Genomic DNA, 18,522 nt, shown 5'->3' with positions numbered 1-18,522 from the left:
GACATAATATGATCAAAAGCTCAAAAAAAAGTTACTGCTTTAAAACTCAGATCTATTTTTCACTGTCGCAGGTGAATCTGGACCAGTGGATTCTGTCACTGCATCCAACAGGTCAGTGTGTGGACCGGCCTCTGCTGGTGCCAGAGGGCCTCCTGCTGGTGCCAGAGGGCCTCCTGCTGGTGCCAGAGGGCCTCCTGCTGGTGCCAGAGGGCCTCCTGCTGGTGCCAGAGTCAGTGTGGAGGCAAAACAACTTTCTCCAGCTGAACTCAGACAAAGAGAAAGTGTCAGCGTCACCTCCAGAGTCTCGCTCTAAAACCTACAAACCAAGTTATAAATCTGGGGGTAATAATGACTCAGACTTGAACTTTAACAGCAGCTTTTAACCATCTAAAAAACATGGCCAAAATCAAAAGTACATTTTTCTGCACAGCCCCAGTATGTGTCATTTCCAGTTTGTCATCAGTGCGTCACATTTGTCTTTTTGGACAGTCAATGAGAAAAAAATGGAAATAGAAGAGACTTTTTGGCTCAAACATGGCAGTGTTCCACAATTAATGGTTTTCTGTCCAAGATGAATGCATCTCATTCTTATTTTTACAAAAGCAAAGCGTAGATTTGTGAACTTTACTATGTCTCAACCCTAATTTGTGGTCCTGGCAATTGATTTTAAAATCTATTATTATAGATAGTATTTGTAAATATCAGTTATGCTTTTTAATGTGGCGTATGGTCATCCTAAAACCATCTCCATCTACACAAGTTACATCTCCAGCTACACAAGTTCCATCTCCAGCTACACAAGTTACATCTCCAGTTACACAAGTTACATCTCCAGTTACACAAGTTACATCTCGAGTTACACAAGTTACATCTCCAGTTACACAAGTTACATCTCCAGCTACACAAGTTACATCTCCAGCTACACAAGTTACATCTCCAGTTACACAAGTTACATCTCCAGTTACACAAGTTACATCTCGAGTTACACAAGTTACATCTCCAGTTACACAAGTTACATCTCCAGCTACACAAGTTACATCTCCAGTTACACAAGTTACATCTCCAGTTACACAAGTTACATCTCCAGCTACACAAGTTACATCTCCAGTTACACAAGTTCCATCTCCAGTTACACAAGTTACATCTCCAGTTACACAAGTTCCATCTCCAGCTACACAAGTTACATCTCCAGTTACACAAGTTACATCTCGAGTTACACAAGTTACATCTCCAGTTACACAAGTTACATCTCCAGCTACACAAGTTACATCTCCAGTTACACAAGTTCCATCTCCAGTTACACAAGTTCCATCTCCAGCTACACAAGTTACATCTCCAGTTACACAAGTTACATCTCCAGTTACACAAGTTACATCTCCAGCTACACAAGTTACATCTCCAGTTACACAAGTTCCATCTCCAGTTACACAAGTTCCATCTCCAGTTACACAAGTTCCATCTCCAGTTACACAAGTTACATCTCCAGTTACACAAGTTCCATCTCCAGTTACACAAGTTACATCTCCAGTTACACAAGTTACATCTCCAGCTACACAAGTTACATCTCCAGTTACACAAGTTACATCTCCAGTTACACAAGTTACATCTCCAGCTACACAAGTTCCATCTCCAGCTACACAAGTTACATCTCCAGTTACACAAGTTACATCTCCAGTTACACAAGTTACATCTCGAGTTACACAAGTTACATCTCCAGTTACACAAGTTACATCTCCAGCTACACAAGTTACATCTCCAGTTACACAAGTTACATCTCCAGCTACACAAGTTACATCTCCAGTTACACAAGTTACATCTCCAGCTACACAAGTTACATCTCCAGTTACACAAGTTACATCTCCAGTTACACAAGTTACATCTCCAGCTACACAAGTTACATCTCCAGTTACACAAGTTACATCTCCAGCTACACAAGTTACATCTCCAGTTACACAAGTTACATCTCCAGCTACACAAGTTACATCTCCAGTTACACAAGTTACATCTCCAGTTACACAAGTTACATCTCGAGTTACACAAGTTACATCTCCAGTTACACAATACGTTGTACAACCCACTGCGTTTTATAAGCCCCGGACCCAACTCAGATGCATCCTCGCCTCCTTGTTTCCTCTCTTCCTACTCCTCCTCCTCCCTGCCTCCTTGTTTGTGTTCCTCCTCCTTGTTTGTGTTCCTCCTCTCTCCTCCTCCTCCTCCTCCCTGCCTCCTTGTTTGTGTTCTTCCTCCTCCTCCTCCTCCTCCCTGCCTCCTTGTGTGTGTTCCTCCTCCCTCCTCCTCCTCGCCCCCTTGTTTGTGTTCCTCCTCCCTCCTCCTCCTCCTTGCCTTCTTGTTTGTGTTCCTCCTCCCTCCTCCTCCTCCCTGCCTCCTTGTTTGTGTTCCTCCTCCCTCCTCCTCCTCCCTGCCTCCTTGTGTGTGTTCCTCCTCCTTGTTTGTGTTCTTCCTCCTCCTCCTCCTCCCTGCCTCCTTGTGTGTGTTCCTCCTCCCTCCTCCTCCTCGCCCCCTTGTTTGTGTTCCTCCTCCCTCCTCCTCCTCCTTGCCTTCTTGTGTGTGTTCCTCCTCCCTCCTCGGTTACCATATGCACATGTACAACCCGGTTGCCGTGCTGTGGCTTCAGACATGGAGGTGTGAGAATGTTCTTCACAGGTTCAGTGCAGAACTCCATCTGTCACAGTGACACCGGCTGCATCAAGCCTCAGATCAATCATTCAACATATGTCATTCGTCCAGATTCCCAGTTATGCTGCTTTTGAGACAAAGCCGGTGTCGTCCCTCGTTTGTCCAGGAGGGTTCCACTGTAGAAAACATTACGTTGTATCGTCTTGACTTTTAGAAGAACAACACATTTCGACTCTCATAGTCACTCTCAATCTGCAAATCGAGTCTGGGAATTTTTGTGTTTTTTTTTTTACAATAGTTTTGATAATAAACTATTTACTCAATATTCTAATGTTGATGAGCTACAAAATAATTGAAATGTTATATATTTGTTGACCAGTATGTTCATATGTTATTCTCACTTTGCACTTAAACAACTTCAGTCATTTCAACTACTTCTTCTGTTTGTGTTTATTTTCAAACTCAATAAATAGATTAGTCGACTCATAACTAGTAGTTCCCTCTGCTTTGTTGGAGTGCAGTGCATTATTATTATGATTGTTACAAAATGAGTAAGTTCTAGTTTTAACATGATGACGTATCATTTGCCCACATCATGGACATGTTCACCGCTGCTGTCGTCCTTCTCTCTTTTTGAAGTGTTTCATAATGAGGACAGTGTCACCCAAAGCCTCTGACGTCACTGAAGTTAGAGCGACGCTAAATCTTCCTCCCACACCAAAGCTAATAAAGCCAGAGATAAATCATGTGTTGTGTAACCAATGACAATGGGTTTGGAAAGCAGGAGTAGAACTGTGGATAGGATGTGAACTCGAACAGCCACTTAGGGAACGAGTCAGGGGCAGAGGGGCCCCTGACATTTACTCAACTATGTTTACTAGAGTAATGTATTTAGACACAATACTTACGACACACTGTACTCCAAACAGTACTTTACGCTTGATTTAAAGTGTTGGTTTCTCTCCCCATTGTAAGTAAGTGTATAAGTGCACATTTGTGTCCATTTACCTGCTCAGATCACAGCAAACTAGAATGATCACATAATGTCAGTTTATAGTGGGGGATTTAAAGAAATGGTTGTATTTGGAAGACAAAGTAGAAATAATGCTTTCAATCTTTAACATTTTCTCTTTCTTTTTTTGTTTTTGCCACCTTAGTTATAAACTCAGAACCCTATTTTACTAAGTCTTATGAGAGCAGTGTAGTCGCATTTTTAGTGCAGGTCCTTTTGTCTTTTTTCCTTTTGTTTCTTTCTTTACACTTTTTGAACACATTTGTAAAAAAACACATTTGCATTGTCACATTAAAGTATTTTGGTCAGCCCAAATGAAATATCAGCATCTTACATTAATGTACATGTGTTTTTATAATGTTAGAAAAGCCTTGAAAAACATGCGTTCTCACAATGAGCGGTGTCGCCTTGCCACAGATCCGACCGGTAACTTGGCCTGGTGTAACCTGCGTGTCTCCATGGTGACTGATAAGTTTGATGCTAAACTGTGGCACACGCAGGACGAAGCATTAGCAATAACAACTCTATGGTGACGAGGAGGTAGCAGACGCGCCACCTGAAAAGTGACACAATGCAGCTTTAAAGGCCCATACATCAATACATACATTTTAGCTAGTTGATGGATCCTGAGTAATCTGAGTCCTCTCCTCTGAGCCCAGACATTATAGGCCGAGTTCTGAGATCTTCTCTGATGTTTAGGTCCATAAATCATCGTAAGACTCGTAATGGTGTTAATTTCAACTATGTGCTTACGTTAGCATGACGGGAGCAAGCTAGGTTTGTTTATTTCCCCTTTGTAATTCCCTCTGCGGCCAATAGATGGTGCTCCAAGTCAATTCCTGACCTGGGAAATGCATGTCTGATATAAAGATGTGTGCTTTTGTTGGCCTTTTATTTTAAAACACGAGATACCAAAGCAAATTCTACTCAAAATCATGTTTAAATATTCAGAATCGTGCACGATACAGTATGCGTCCTTAGAAACAATACATTATGAGTATGAAAAGTACTCACAGCACGTCTCCTCCTCTCCCTCTTCGTCGCTGTAGTCTTCCTCGTCATCGTCAGTGCTCCTCTGGTCCCAGCACATGGCCTCCTCTGCATCACACATGCTCAGACTCTGCTACCTCAGGCACATCTCACCTGGAAATGAGACAAATATTCAATCAGACTTCATTCTTTTGCAAAGATGATTATTTTTTAGTTCTTACGATTATATTGTGACCGGAATAATCACGATTATCAATGAACTGAATCATCTTGTCCTCCTAGAACAAATGTTACAAAAGAAAAGTACCAGATTTAGCTTCTGCTACTTTCCATCTACATAACAGTAAAAAAGTATACATACATTACAATAATGAGGTTAATTATAGCTTCTTATTGACATTAATTCAGTAAATAAACAATAAAATATAATCATTTCAAATACATACAATTATTTTGTAAAATGACTTGACTGATGTTGACACAGTTGATTATTTAGGCTGTGCTTTTAAATGTTTTGAGTGAAATTGAGGATTGAGGATTTCTTCAATGGTGGAGCAACATTTCAAATGATTTATTTGAATAGGGTTCTTGGATTTGAGAATATAATTAAATTGTTAAAATCATATCTTACCAATTTTACTCATTTTAATTGTAATGAATGTATATATTTTTGTTCATTTTGAATATGTTCCTCGACTACACCTTGCCCAGGTACTACAGTTGAAAATGGACTTTACAGCTAAAACTGGCACATTTACAGAAATGCTCATTAATGCGCAGTGTGCAAAAATCTCCCCAAATCACTGCTGGACACGTCACAAGTTTGACAGGTCTTCGGGTCAGCGACACTACAATGTTAATGTAAGACTGTGCACAAATGTCTTCTGAAATGAGCTCGTGTTGTCATAATAATATTATATAAAGGAAAAGGCTTGTCACTCGAGACCCGTTTAGACCACGTGGATCATTTAAAAAGAAAAGTCCTGTTATGCAATGTTATTTCTTGTATTGATACTTGTTCAAAGAAAAACAATCTGGAAAATCAGCAGAAAATGTGCCGGCATAAAATTACAAACATATTCTCCATACATTCTTTTTCAGGATGTTCCTTCAAAATAAAATGCTGTGACTTCACGGTGTACGTTTCGTTGTTGATTTAACACATTACGGAGTGCATTTAAACATAGATACTAGACAAACATATAAACTGGGTACTGCATCTACAGTTGAATACGACTTTGCAGTAACTTTGTGCAACACTTTGAAGGACGGGCCCGGCTTTCCTTGTCTCAAAGTAGGGCACATAACATTTGAGCCGCGTTCTCTGCAGGCCCAAAACGACTTGATCCAGTGCCATTTGCATAAGGTTCTATAGCAGCACTGTGAAGGACCCAGTGTGTCTTATGTAACAACGAGTCAGAGCTGGCCCCATTACAACGGTTTTAACTTGACCTAAATCATGCACCTGGAGGCTCTAAACTTACTACAAGCTGTGATTAGAGTTGTGGGTTTGATTCCAAGTCTGCATGTTGTCCCTGTGTTACAGTGGCAGAGCGGTTAACCTGTCGTCTGCCTTGAATGTCCCAACAAAAGGTTCAAACAATGTAAAGACACAATTATTCAAAAGACAACTTGTATTCAAAATGCCACCTATACTTTTGTGCATCGTCATCGTCAAAATAGTTCTGGCATTTGTATATTTTTCTAAATGATCAGTTACCAAGCTTTCTTAGATGCAAATGTATTTTTGTCAATTTTATCAACTAGCCCTTCTATTATTTGGGTCTTTATTGTACTGGGAAGCAACCAGTACATTCCTTCTCCTCTACCAATATATTATATATATATATATATATATATATATATATATATATATATATATATATATATATATATATTATATATATATTATATTATATATATATATATATTTTTTTTAAAAGGACTCTCTAATATTTTATATTCCTTGCATCTATGGACTTTCTTTGACACATTGATTTGCATAAAAAATAGACATCCACTTTAAAAAGGCACTTAATACCAAACTGAACCAAGAAACCTGCTGCACTTTTCAGACACAAGCGCTCGACACAAGACAAGAACAGAACAACCAGTGTGTCCTATTTGCAATGGGAGAAGGGCCCAGTTACACATTCTCCCTGTACTTCCAGCAAGTCTGGAGCCATGTGGACAACTACATTCTCCACAATGCATCACTAATGTTTTCAACTGGCAAAACCTTGAACCTTAGAAACTCAGCAGCGAATTCTGCCTGGCAACAATGGAAAGGAACGTCACTTTAAAAACTTAAAGCCTGTTCTCACCAACACGGCTGACAGCTGTTTGTCTTTACTGCATTATGTCCCAGAGGAGGAGGAGGAGCAGGAGGAAGAGGAGGAGGAGCGGGAGGAGGAGGAAGAGGAGGAGCAGGAGAAGGAGGGGGAGGAGGAGGAGGAGGGGGAGGAGGAGGAAGAGGAGGGGGAGGAGGAGGAAGAGGAGGAGCAGGAGGAGGGGGAGGAGCAGGAGGAAGAGGAGGGGGAGGAGGAGCAGGAAGAGGAGGAGGAGCAGGAGGAGGAGGGGGAGGAAGAGGAGGAGGAGGAAGAGGAGGAGGAGGGGGAGGAGGAAGAAGAGGAAGAGGAGGAGGAAGAAGAGGAGGGGGAGGAAGGGGAAGAGGAGGGGGAGGAGGAGTAGGAGGAAGAGGGGGAGGAGGAGGAAGAAGAGGAAGAGGAGGAGGAAGAGGAGGAGGGGGAAGAGGAGGGGGAGGAGGAGTAGGAGGAAGAGGGGGAGGAGGAGCAGGAGGAGGAGGGGGAGCAGGAGGAAGAGGAGGAGGGGGAAGAGGAGGGGGAGGAGGAGTAGGAGGAAGAGGGGGAGGAGGAGTAGGAGGAGTAGGAGGAAGAGGAGGAAGAGGAGGAAGAAGAGGACAAGGAGGAAGAGGAGGAGGAGGAAGAGGAGCAGGAGTAGGAGGAAGAGGAGGAGGAGGAGGGGGAGGAGGAGGGGGAGGAGGAGGGGGAGGAGGGGGAGGAGGAAGAGGAGGAAGAGGAAGCAATATTAATATCTCAATAGAGAGATATTAGTTTATACAAAAGTTAATTAATGGACAATGTTTCTTCCTGCTGCAGGTCCAGGACGTCACACAGACTACTTCCTGCTGCAGGTCCAGGACGTCACACAGACTACTTCCTGCTGCAGGTCCAGGACGTCACACAGACTACTTCCTGCTGCAGGTCTAGGACGTCACACAGACTACTTCCTCCTGCAGGTCCAGGACGTCACAGACTACTTCCTCCTGCAGGTCCAGGACGTCACACAGACTACTTCCTGCTGCAGGTCCAGGACGTCACACAGACTACTTCCTCCTGCTGGTCCAGGACGTCACACAGACTACTTCCTGCTGCAGGTCCAGGACGTCACACAGACTACTTCCTCCTGCAGGTCCAGGACGTCACAGACTACTTCCTCCTGCAGGTCCAGGACGTCACACAGACTACTTCCTCCTGCAGGTCCAGGACGTCACACAGACTACTTCCTCCTGCTGGTCCAGGACGTCACACAGACTACTTCCTGCTGCAGGTCCAGGACGTCACACAGACTACTTCCTGCTGCAGGTCCAGGACGTCACACAGACTACTTCCTCCTGCTGGTCCAGGACGTCACACAGACTACTTCCTGCTGCAGGTCCAGGACGTCACACAGACTACTTCCTGCTGCAGGTCCAGGACGTCACACAGACTACTTCCTGCTGCAGGTCCAGGACGTCACACAGACTACTTCCTGCTGCAGGTCTATGACGTCACACAGACTACTTCCTGCTGCAGGTCCAGGATGTCACACAGACTACTTCCTGCTGCAGGTCCAGGACGTCACACAGACTACTTCCTGCCGGCGCTGCTCACTACAGCGTTCATGTTGTCTTCAAAGCCCATTGAGTCAAAGTGGAAAAGTTCCGAATACCTCTTTTATGCTTTATATCATCACCTGCAACAGCCATAGAAGCTTGATGTGGAGCAAGCCCAGGCCTTGCGCATCTGCTGTAGGGCTTTTAGGACCTCCCCTGTCTCGGCGCTGCAGGTTGAGTTGGGGGAATTGCCGTTACGGCTCCGGAGGCTAGAACTTCTGTTGGCTTACTGGGTGAATGTGCAAGGTCATACGAGCTCTCACCCGGTGAGGGACTTTCTCAGGGTTGATGGGGGGCAGAATGAGGCTGGCAGTATGGTTTTTAGCCAGGTAGGAAATGCGAAGGCGCGGCTTGCGGGGGTTGGTGATCTGCGTGTGAGCCCGTCGGTGGCTTTGTCTGCTATAGCTCCGTGGAAGTTTGTCCCGGCTCCTGTTGATGTTAGCTTGCATGGCAAGCTTAGAGGAGTCGCTGGGAGGGCACCGCAGTTTGCCGTTCAAGCGCTCATCGATAAGCACTCAGGTGATGTGTTTATTTATACCGACGGGTCTAGGGATCCTGAGAGTGGGCGTACTGGCGCCGCTTATTTTGTGCCTGACCTGGGGCTGGCGGTCAAGAAGAGGTTGACAGATCGCCTTTCTGTTTTCACGTCGGAACTCATAGCGATACGGTTGGCATTGGAATGGGCGGAATCTGCTTTGCAGTGTTGCGGCATTGTGGTGGCCTCTGACAGCCTTTCTGCATTGCAAAGCATTAAATCTGGGAAATCGGATTGCAGACAGGATGTGTTGAATGGCATCTTCTGTCTGATGCTCTCCCTGTCCAGGAAGGATGTGAGGGTTTCCTTCATTTGGGTCCCTGCGCATGTGGGGGTGGATGGTAACGAAATGGCTGATACACTGGCTAAACGTTCCCTTAGGCGGCCATCAATTGATGTGGCGGTTGAGTTAAGCAAATCTGAAATCAAGCCCGTTATCAAGAGTCATGTGGTCGGCCTTTGGCAGGAATTTTGGAGCCACTGTGTTACTGGACGGCATCTCTATCACATACAGGGTAGTGTGGGTCCTTGCAGGTCTATGGGCAGGAACGCGTGGGAGGAAAGGGCCTTCGCCCGCATGAGGATTGGCCATACTGGACTCAATTGGTCACTGAGTAGGATAGGCAAACATCCGACCGGTCTGTGTGGTCACTGTCGGGTACCAGAGACTGTCGAGCATGTGCTGATTCGCTGTGAGGCTTATGATAGAGAAAGGGCTGGGTTGGCCTTGTGGTTTCGGAATAATGGGCGGGAGTTCAATCTGCGGAACGTTCTGGCGATCCAGTCACAGGGTTTGTGTCAGGCTGTGGTTGCTTACTTATGTAGCACAGGGCTGGGTAAACGTTTATAGAGTTGGGGGGTGTTGGAGACTGAGCCGAGGATGAGGAGCAAGAGGATGTTCTAACGCGCTTTGACTTCATGGGCCTAGAAACGCCAAAGTGATGGAAGAAGGACTTATAAAAGGATAAAACGACAAAGACGTCCCATGACCTCATGGGCTTTGTACTTCCAAAGCAATGGAATAAGAACTTTTAGGACTTCGACAAAGTCTGGGGAATAAAGTCTGGTCTCTGAAACAACAACAACTATTCTAGTCACAAAGACATATCATGACCTCATGGGCTTTGTAACACCAAAGCAATGGGAGGAGTACTTTTACGGACTACGACAGAGTCTGAGGACTACGAAACGTCTGAGGAATAAAGTCTGGCGGTAATGCAACACTCGGATGCCAACCGCCATAAAACAACAACAACAACAACAACAACAATAAAGTCTGGCGGTAATGCGACACTCGGCTGTCGACTGCCATAAAACAATAACAACAGCAACAACAGTCTAAGGAATAAAGTCTGGCGGTAATGCAACACTCGGATGCCAACCGCCATAAAACAACAACAACAACAACAACAATAAAGTCTGGCGGTAATGCGACACTCGGCTGTCGACTGCCATAAAACAATAACAACAGCAACAACAGTCTAAGGAATAAAGTCTGGCGGTAATGCAACACTCGGATGCCAACCGCCATAAAACAACAACAACAACATAGTTTTCATTGTTTCCATTCTATTTCATTCAACCAACGTCAGAGCGAGGGAAGAACAAATAAAGAATAATTCACATTTTGTTCGTATAATCACTGTTCATAGCTCATTACATTAGCATAACAGTCCATAAATTTGTAAAATAAACATTTAAAATAGTTCAACAATACATTAATTCATATTACAAACCTTGTTCCCCTGTCGACTGCAGCTTGATCTTTGGGTTTTAAAACTATCACAATGTTTTTTCTCTGTTTTCACCATTGACCGTAGCTTTTACTTTGCGTCTTTTCGTTGACTCTCGTTTCACTGTGTGACGGAGCCACTTTGAGAATCTCGGCTTTAGAGAGAAACACACATTGTTCTCATCCCCAAATGCACATAGCCCTGCCCCATGTACAGTCAAACGCAGCCTTTGTACATCGACATTAATAACTGTAGTAATGATTTAAATCTGTCATGTTCCAACATGTTTCATAACTGGCAACCTGCGTTTTCTACAGCAGAAACCTCATGTCCTGTTCTCTGTTCTCTTTCCCTCCATCACTGCAGTAAATTAGGTCAATAACCGCACATTTTTATCAGGAGTGCTCAGGCCGACTCGTACGTACCCATGTGATAACCTGGAGAGGCGAGCAGGAAACAGGCATACGGGGGAATAAATGATAAGGGAGAGGGAGGAGGGAGGGCGGAGGGCAGAGGACGGGGGGCAGAGGGAAGAGGGCGGAGGGCGGAGGGCGGAGGGCAGAGGGCCGGGTACTTGCATAAGGAGCTTACATAAGGCCCGGGCTAATAAAGAACCAACTTCAAAAACTTATAGAAGAAGCGATGCCAGCATGCTGCACACTCCAGGACTCTGCGCTCTGGACGTAAATACATCACATGTGCAGAAGGGGTAAGGGAGTGTTTGTGGCCAGCTCCAAGCATGGATAAATTAGAAGAGGAGGAGGTAATCAAAAACATATATAATACATTTAATTTTCAGGCTGAAGGCTTCATTCGACAGAACAGTTGTAACGTGTAGCATGAAATTGAGGGAGAGAGAGGGTACAGACATTAGGGAAATGGTCGAGGGCTGAAATCAAACCGAACCAAATTATCATAATTATTGATTAACATCGATAACAATGGGAAGTGTATTTAATAAATTATTCAGAATAACATGTTTGAAAATGCTCTACACTTTTTCTTTTTGTTGCGAATTACTAACTATTTGCGATTTTATCGTTTTATCTATATGATTACATAGTAGACACTTCTAGTACTTCCTAACTTTTGACCATGTTAAAATGTTAAGTGTTTATTGAAGTGTTTTCTTTCATTTGTGCCTTTGTGGCATCTACGAGTTACAGTTCTCTTCAAAAGCTCAAACTGCTAGGGTTGATGTCATCTAGTAATATTTAAAGAAGCGTTTTTAAAGCTCATAAATAGCTTCCCTCGACTCACCAGAAGTTATGCATCTGGTCTCACCGTTTGTGTCAAATCTCATTTCTGCAGGATTCGGGGATGTTCTAATAAAGCTATAAAATGGTATCTTTTACAAGCTTGAGAGGTTTTTTCATACAACGTTGAGTTGACTTGACTTTGAGGGAATAATGTGAATTGCGTAAACCTGTCAGAGCCGCTACAAGGTCAGTGTGTCTGCTGGGGGCCAGTCACAGAGCTGGAGGAAGGCTTTCATTTACAACTCTATTGAACCACTTTGACTCTTACATGCACCGGTCAGACTGCTCTTGTCCCGGGCGACATGCAGGTCAAAGAGCCCAAAAAAGGTGCCACCGGGGATAATAGACGTCTAGTAATTTAGCATTAGCACTAAAACGTTGTAGCCATTAGGGATGTCACAATATCCAATTTTAGTGTGACGATTATTGTGCGAAAAAACACCACGATGTGACGATTATTCACGATTATCGAGACCAAACAACACTGAAGTCTTGAATTTTCTTTCATTCTCCTGGTCTGACACGGCTTTACAAAACTGAACTTTCTGAAAGACAGAATCAAGTTAAATCTGACAGTTATTTACAGTTCAGTCAATTTTTGGATGATAGATTGAACTAAAAAGATGTAATTTTGCTTCTAAATTGTAACGATTTGTTTTTGTTCCGACGATTACATTGTGATGGGAATAATCAATCTTGACATCCCTAGTTCTGATAAAGATCAAGACCATTCTAAAAATAAATATGTTCCGTCCCAGTCTTTACTTATCTGTATTGATTCTTTTTCAATCCGGGAATAAAAAAAACAAAACGTACAGCATATACACATTTCTGGCCCAAAGCTTTTTTTTGCAGGAAAGTTATAGCATTAAATGTGACACCGGAAACCTTTAGCAGACGATTGAGGCCGGGAAAAGAACCCACAATATTGAAGCAACCACCACTGCCCCTACTGCAAGCACAAGGTACTGACTGATTTAGTTTCAATAGTAGTTTTAGTATTGATTAGTATCGCGGTATCACCAGACCTTGGATACAAACAAGTGTTCCCCACATAGAGACCTGCCCTCTGCATTTGACCTAGATTCCATCTGGGACGACCTGTCGGCGCAGTACTTACCGGAGGATTAGCCTATTGTCGATTTCTCCGCATGGGTCAGTTGAAACATGTCTGACCCTTGATGGCGTTTTTCTGTCAAGTCAGGTGAATTTAGTGTTCCCCTTTGTTGATCAGAAGAACTGAAACGCAGTGGGTTTCATCCCTCTGAAGGCGTTCTAGATCGGTAGCAGCCTCACATGTTTATTGACCCCATTGTTGTCGTTTTGGTGCCAGGCTTGGGTCAAAAATAAACCCTGAACCTGAAACCAGCACCTGCCTCTTCTGTATTTAGCACCGCGGCGTTACCTAATGTGAGCGTGACACAGAGGGAGACACAGCAGATTAAGGACGGACGTGGAGGCACACTGACCCCGATAAGTCAGCAATAACCAGAATCGGACACTTAGAGAACTACCGTGACCCTCGACGAGACGAGCCCCGCCCACAACCCAGTTGGACGAGTAAAATGCCGTACTGTGGAACTTTCCCGGCGAAACAATAACAGCGCATGGCAGACACGCAGAACGTTCAGAAATCAATCAAGGACTTTATAAATCAGCTGGATATTAAGTCACTTTTAAAGATAAAGAAAAGAAATGCCCAGGGGATCAATTGGTTCGCCAGGTTTAGAGTATGTAATATCGCTGAAGCAAGTTCCTGGCAATTAAACTTTTCTGATTCTGGGTAGGTGTTGACCCCAACTACACTTACCAGACTTCTCTACACTATCTACACTACACTTATCTACAGACTTCTCTACACTATCTACACTACACTTATCTACAGACTTCTCTACACTATCTACACTACACTTATCTACAGACTTATCTACAACATCTACACTACACTTATCTACAGACTTATCTACACTGTCTACACTACACTTATCTACAGACTTATCTACAACATCTACACTACACTTATCTACAGACTTCTCTACACTATCTACACTACACTTATCTACAGACTTATCTACACTATCTACACTACACTTATCTACAGACTTCTCTACACCATCTACACTACACTTATCTACAGACTTATCTACAACATCTACACTACACTTATCTACAGACTTATCTACAACATCTACACTACACTTATCTACAGACTTCTCTACACCATCTACACTACACTTATCTACAGACTTATCTACAACATCTACACTACACTTATCTACAGACTTATCTACAACATCTACACTACACTTATCTACAGACTTCTCTACACTATCTACACTACACTTATCTACAGACTTATCTACACTGTCTACACTACACTTATCTACAGACTTCTCTACACTATCTACACTACACTTATCTACAGACTTATCTACACTGTCTACACTACACTTATCTACAGACTTATCTACAACATCTACACTACACTTATCTACAGACTTATCTACACTGTCTACACTACACTTATCTACAGACTTATCTACAACATCTACACTACACTTATCTACAGACTTATCTACACTGTCTACACTACACTTATCTACAGACTTATCTACACTACACTTATCTACAGACTTATCTACACCATCTACACTACACTTATCTACAGACTTATCTACAACATCTACACTACACTTATCTACAGACTTCTCTACACCATCTACACTACACTTATCTACAGACTTCTCTACACTATCTACACTACACTTATCTACAGACTTATCTACACTATCTACACTACACTTATCTACAGACTTATCTACACTGTCTACACTACACTTATCTACAGACTTCTCTACACCATCTACACTACACTTATCTACAGACTTATCTACACTGTCTACACTACACTTATCTACAGACTTCTCTACACCATCTACACTACACTTATCTACAGACTTATCTACACCATCTACACTACACTTATCTACAGACTTATCTACACTATCTACACTACACTTATCTACAGACTTATCTACACTGTCTACACTACACTTATCTACAGACTAATCTGGAAGTACAAGCAAAAACAAAAATGGAGATGACTCACAATTCATAACTTACTCCACGCCTTCTCTTTTATGTTGTGATCCAAAAACAATTAATTGAGTAAATGACTTAAAGTCAGTGAGTTTTGCCAAATGAGTTTTGCCCTGGTGAAATGTTGTAAAAGCAGATCTTATAGAGAGAATACTAGTTAATTGTGCACTGTCTGCAGCTAATTATAGAGCATTTATTCTCCTCCAAGCAGGAAGTTTGCTATTAGCATGATAATTGTTGTTAGCCTTACCGTGACAGGACATAAAGTTCATCACTGTTGCGGGGGGACTGACATTCTATGTTCCAAAGCCCTAACCTTAAACAAATTAACTCCCAATAGAGTTGTGAGATATTTATTTTTTTATATAATCATATGTCCCCTATTTATAAAATAGACGGTAATATTGCCTGTCCATCCAATTAAAGCCAAATCTGCTTAAAATTGTCTTAATCTTCCTTAAAATAGCACATACCACTGCACATGCCACTCCCCCGTGCACGTGCCACTCCCCCGTGAACATGCCTCTCCCGTGCGCGTGCCACTCCCCCGTGCACGTGCCACTCCCCCGTGCAGGTGCCATTCCCCCGTGCAGGTGCCACTCCCCCGTGCAGGTGCCACTCCCCCGTGCAGGTGCCACTCCCCCGTGCAGGTGCCACTCCCCCGTGCAGGTGCCACTCCCCCGTGCACATGCCTCTCCTGTGCGCGTGCCACTCCCCCGTGTGGACTGATACAACACACACGTGCGTTTGTTTATTAGCGACGGATCACATCACATCTCTCGTCTCCCGTAGATTTCCATCTTCTTCTGAGTCAGCTCGAACTGTCTTTCTCCATTTTCATTTTGCCCCGTCACTGAGGGAACTATATTATGATAGATCAATGCGCTTAAACACGCGGAAACGTGGGGACGAGCCACACGTGGCTGCAGGTGAGTTCTATGATTGACACGTGGCAGGACTAATGGGCAGTCCACGCCACGAGGAAATAAGACTCAGATTTGGGCCAAAAAAATCGTCCATTCAACCTTTAATTATAATAATTATATATTTATCACATACATTTACTTGATGATATTGTGACATATTGGTACAATATCATGCACATTAATGTGCGATATTGTGACAATATAAAGTGCTGAAGGTTTTATTGTGAAATATGCTTTAAAGAAGCAACAGTTTCTTTCCATTTCACAGAGCAGCCGTCTCTCTGCACCACAGCCACACAGACAACACAGCAAAGACTACCAAGCAAAACAAGAATTAGAGCACAACTGGCTTATTAACACAAAAGAGCACAACTAAGCGTGACAACGAGGCTTTCGGTCTTGTCTCGTTCTATACCAGATGCACACAACACACAAAGACACGTCTGAGCACAAGAAATGACGCATCTTTTCATCTGTGCAACGGCATCAGCAGATTTAAAGAAGTTAAACCAAAGAGAAAACCACACACGGAGTTAAATAAGACCCAAAATTGAACTTCCAATTTGTTTGAGGAAAATGTTTGTTCTCAACCATCAGTGTCGATTGACAGTGGATACACGTCTTCATTAAACCAAATACCTCTGGGGCCTGTGGCTGGCTCTCCTGAACGCATTCAAACTTTTATTTAAACTTATTAAAGTGATCTGTCCTTTTCCTCTGTATCTACCTGCGTCGCAACAATGAAATTTCCCCATGTGTGGACAATAAAGGAATATCTTATCTTAAACTGAGACCTGGAGCAGCCCAGTGCAAGATACTTTTACGCTGTAATTCATCGAAATTAAAAGAATAACATCCAAAGTAAGTACATCAAGATGAACCTTTACGCACGAGTTGATAAAGTCAGAATCTGTCCACGCCCAAGTCTAGCTCCACACACACCCAAGTCTAGCTCCACAAACACCCAAGTCTAGCTCCACAAACACCCAAGTCTAGCTTCACACACATTACTCAACATGTCTTGCTCAGTGCTCCAAGTCCAACATTAAAAAGTAATGTCCTCTTTCTTCTAGACAGCGCTGTTTGGGCCTAAACTGATGTTTTAATATGCAGCAGAGCCAAGTGCTCTAGCGTGATGATTTAAAACTGCAGCAGCGCTCAAGGGTTTCAGCTTTTGTAGACTAGTTCTTCAAATCAAATTAAAATGTAATCTATTTTACCAACATAAAAGAGGGTGAATATTTGTCAAATGGCTGAAACATATATTTAATAGGGTAAGTTGCAGCGTTTAATGTTTAATATGTACATTCCAGAGGGGATGTTGCCCAACTCTAACCTCTTATCCTAACACATGATTCTTACTCTAATTGTCAAATAATATATTGTCAAAAAATAAATAAAACAATTAAGACATGCAAATCATTCCACTCAAAATGATTACAATTCCCTGGATTAAGAAAAGTGAAACAGTGAAGCTTTAAAGGGTAACCAGACACTATTGACATCAGTAAAACAGACACAAATATAAAAGTTTGCATGATTCAAGAAGTCCCAAAACGCAAACATCTTTCATTACATCTCTCATGTCAAAACCATCTACAAAAAGGGTTAGTTTTACTTACATTCAAGACTCCAAATCCTCCACAAAAACCTACAGATCTATACTGACCCTGTAGTCTTTGATGAGGGGCGTCGTCCACGGGCCTATAGGTGGTCTGCCATTGGCTCCAGCTGAGTGCTATAGCCAATCGGAGCGTGTGTATTGGGGTCAGTGGGTTTGTGTGGGTTCATACGAGGACTGCATAGGGAAGCGACCGCGTTGACCTCTATAGGGTTAAGACTGCATGGGGGGAGGGGCCGTGATGGTATGCAACAAAGCACAACTGGGTTTACTGGTTTAAAGGTGCAGGTAATGGCAAAGGAGGGAGTGCATTTGGGATTAAAGGGGCTTAAATGTGTTTTTTGTTCAGACCTGGATAAGTCCTTGTTGTGGCCTGGTTTGGATCCAGTTTATGTTTAGTCTTGGTTTAGTTGGACTTGGTTCTGTTTGGGTTCAGCTCTGGTTAAAGTGGCTAGAAGGCTTGTTCTCAATGAGTCCAGATCTGAACTTGATTCTAGTCTAGAGCTGCACCAAGCAATTATTCCACTAGAATGATGAGACTTTTATGCACGATGATGGGACGTTCATACACATTATCAACCAGATCAGTTTGAAATATGGCGTCAGACGGCTTCTAAATACTAGAGAATACTTTATAGAATCAGATTTATTTCCATTGCTGGTAAACATTTCGAAGAACTTGCTTCAGCGCCAAGGTGCAACATAAAATATATGTTAACATAATGTGTAGAATACGAGCGATTCAAATATAATATATGAACAGTACAACAACAGGAACACTGGGACAGACAGTGATTGTTCTCGAGGTAAAAGGT

General features: G+C 42.9%; 1 protein-coding gene across 1 annotated transcript in view; it reads right to left on the bottom strand.

The window, feature by feature from the left end:
* LOC140357106 (helicase ARIP4-like) overlaps nt 1-17,746 on the bottom strand; it is a 67,597-nt gene extending 49,851 nt beyond the window's left edge. The window contains exons 1-2 of the mRNA XM_072442024.1: nt 17,709-17,746; nt 4,664-4,792 (exon numbers count right to left, since the gene is read on the bottom strand). Of these exons, the coding sequence (XP_072298125.1) occupies nt 4,664-4,760 (97 nt within the window). The 5' untranslated portion in view covers nt 4,761-4,792; nt 17,709-17,746. The remainder of the gene's footprint in view (nt 1-4,663; nt 4,793-17,708) is intronic.
* Between the last annotated feature and the right edge of the window lie 776 nt (nt 17,747-18,522).

Source organism: Eucyclogobius newberryi, unplaced genomic scaffold, assembly GCF_026437365.1.
Source record: "Eucyclogobius newberryi isolate DKJ021-1_F unplaced genomic scaffold, fEucNew1.0.hap1 SCAF_124, whole genome shotgun sequence".
NCBI lineage: Eukaryota > Metazoa > Chordata > Actinopteri > Gobiiformes > Gobiidae > Eucyclogobius > Eucyclogobius newberryi.
This window is presented reverse-complemented; position numbering and strand designations above follow the sequence as displayed.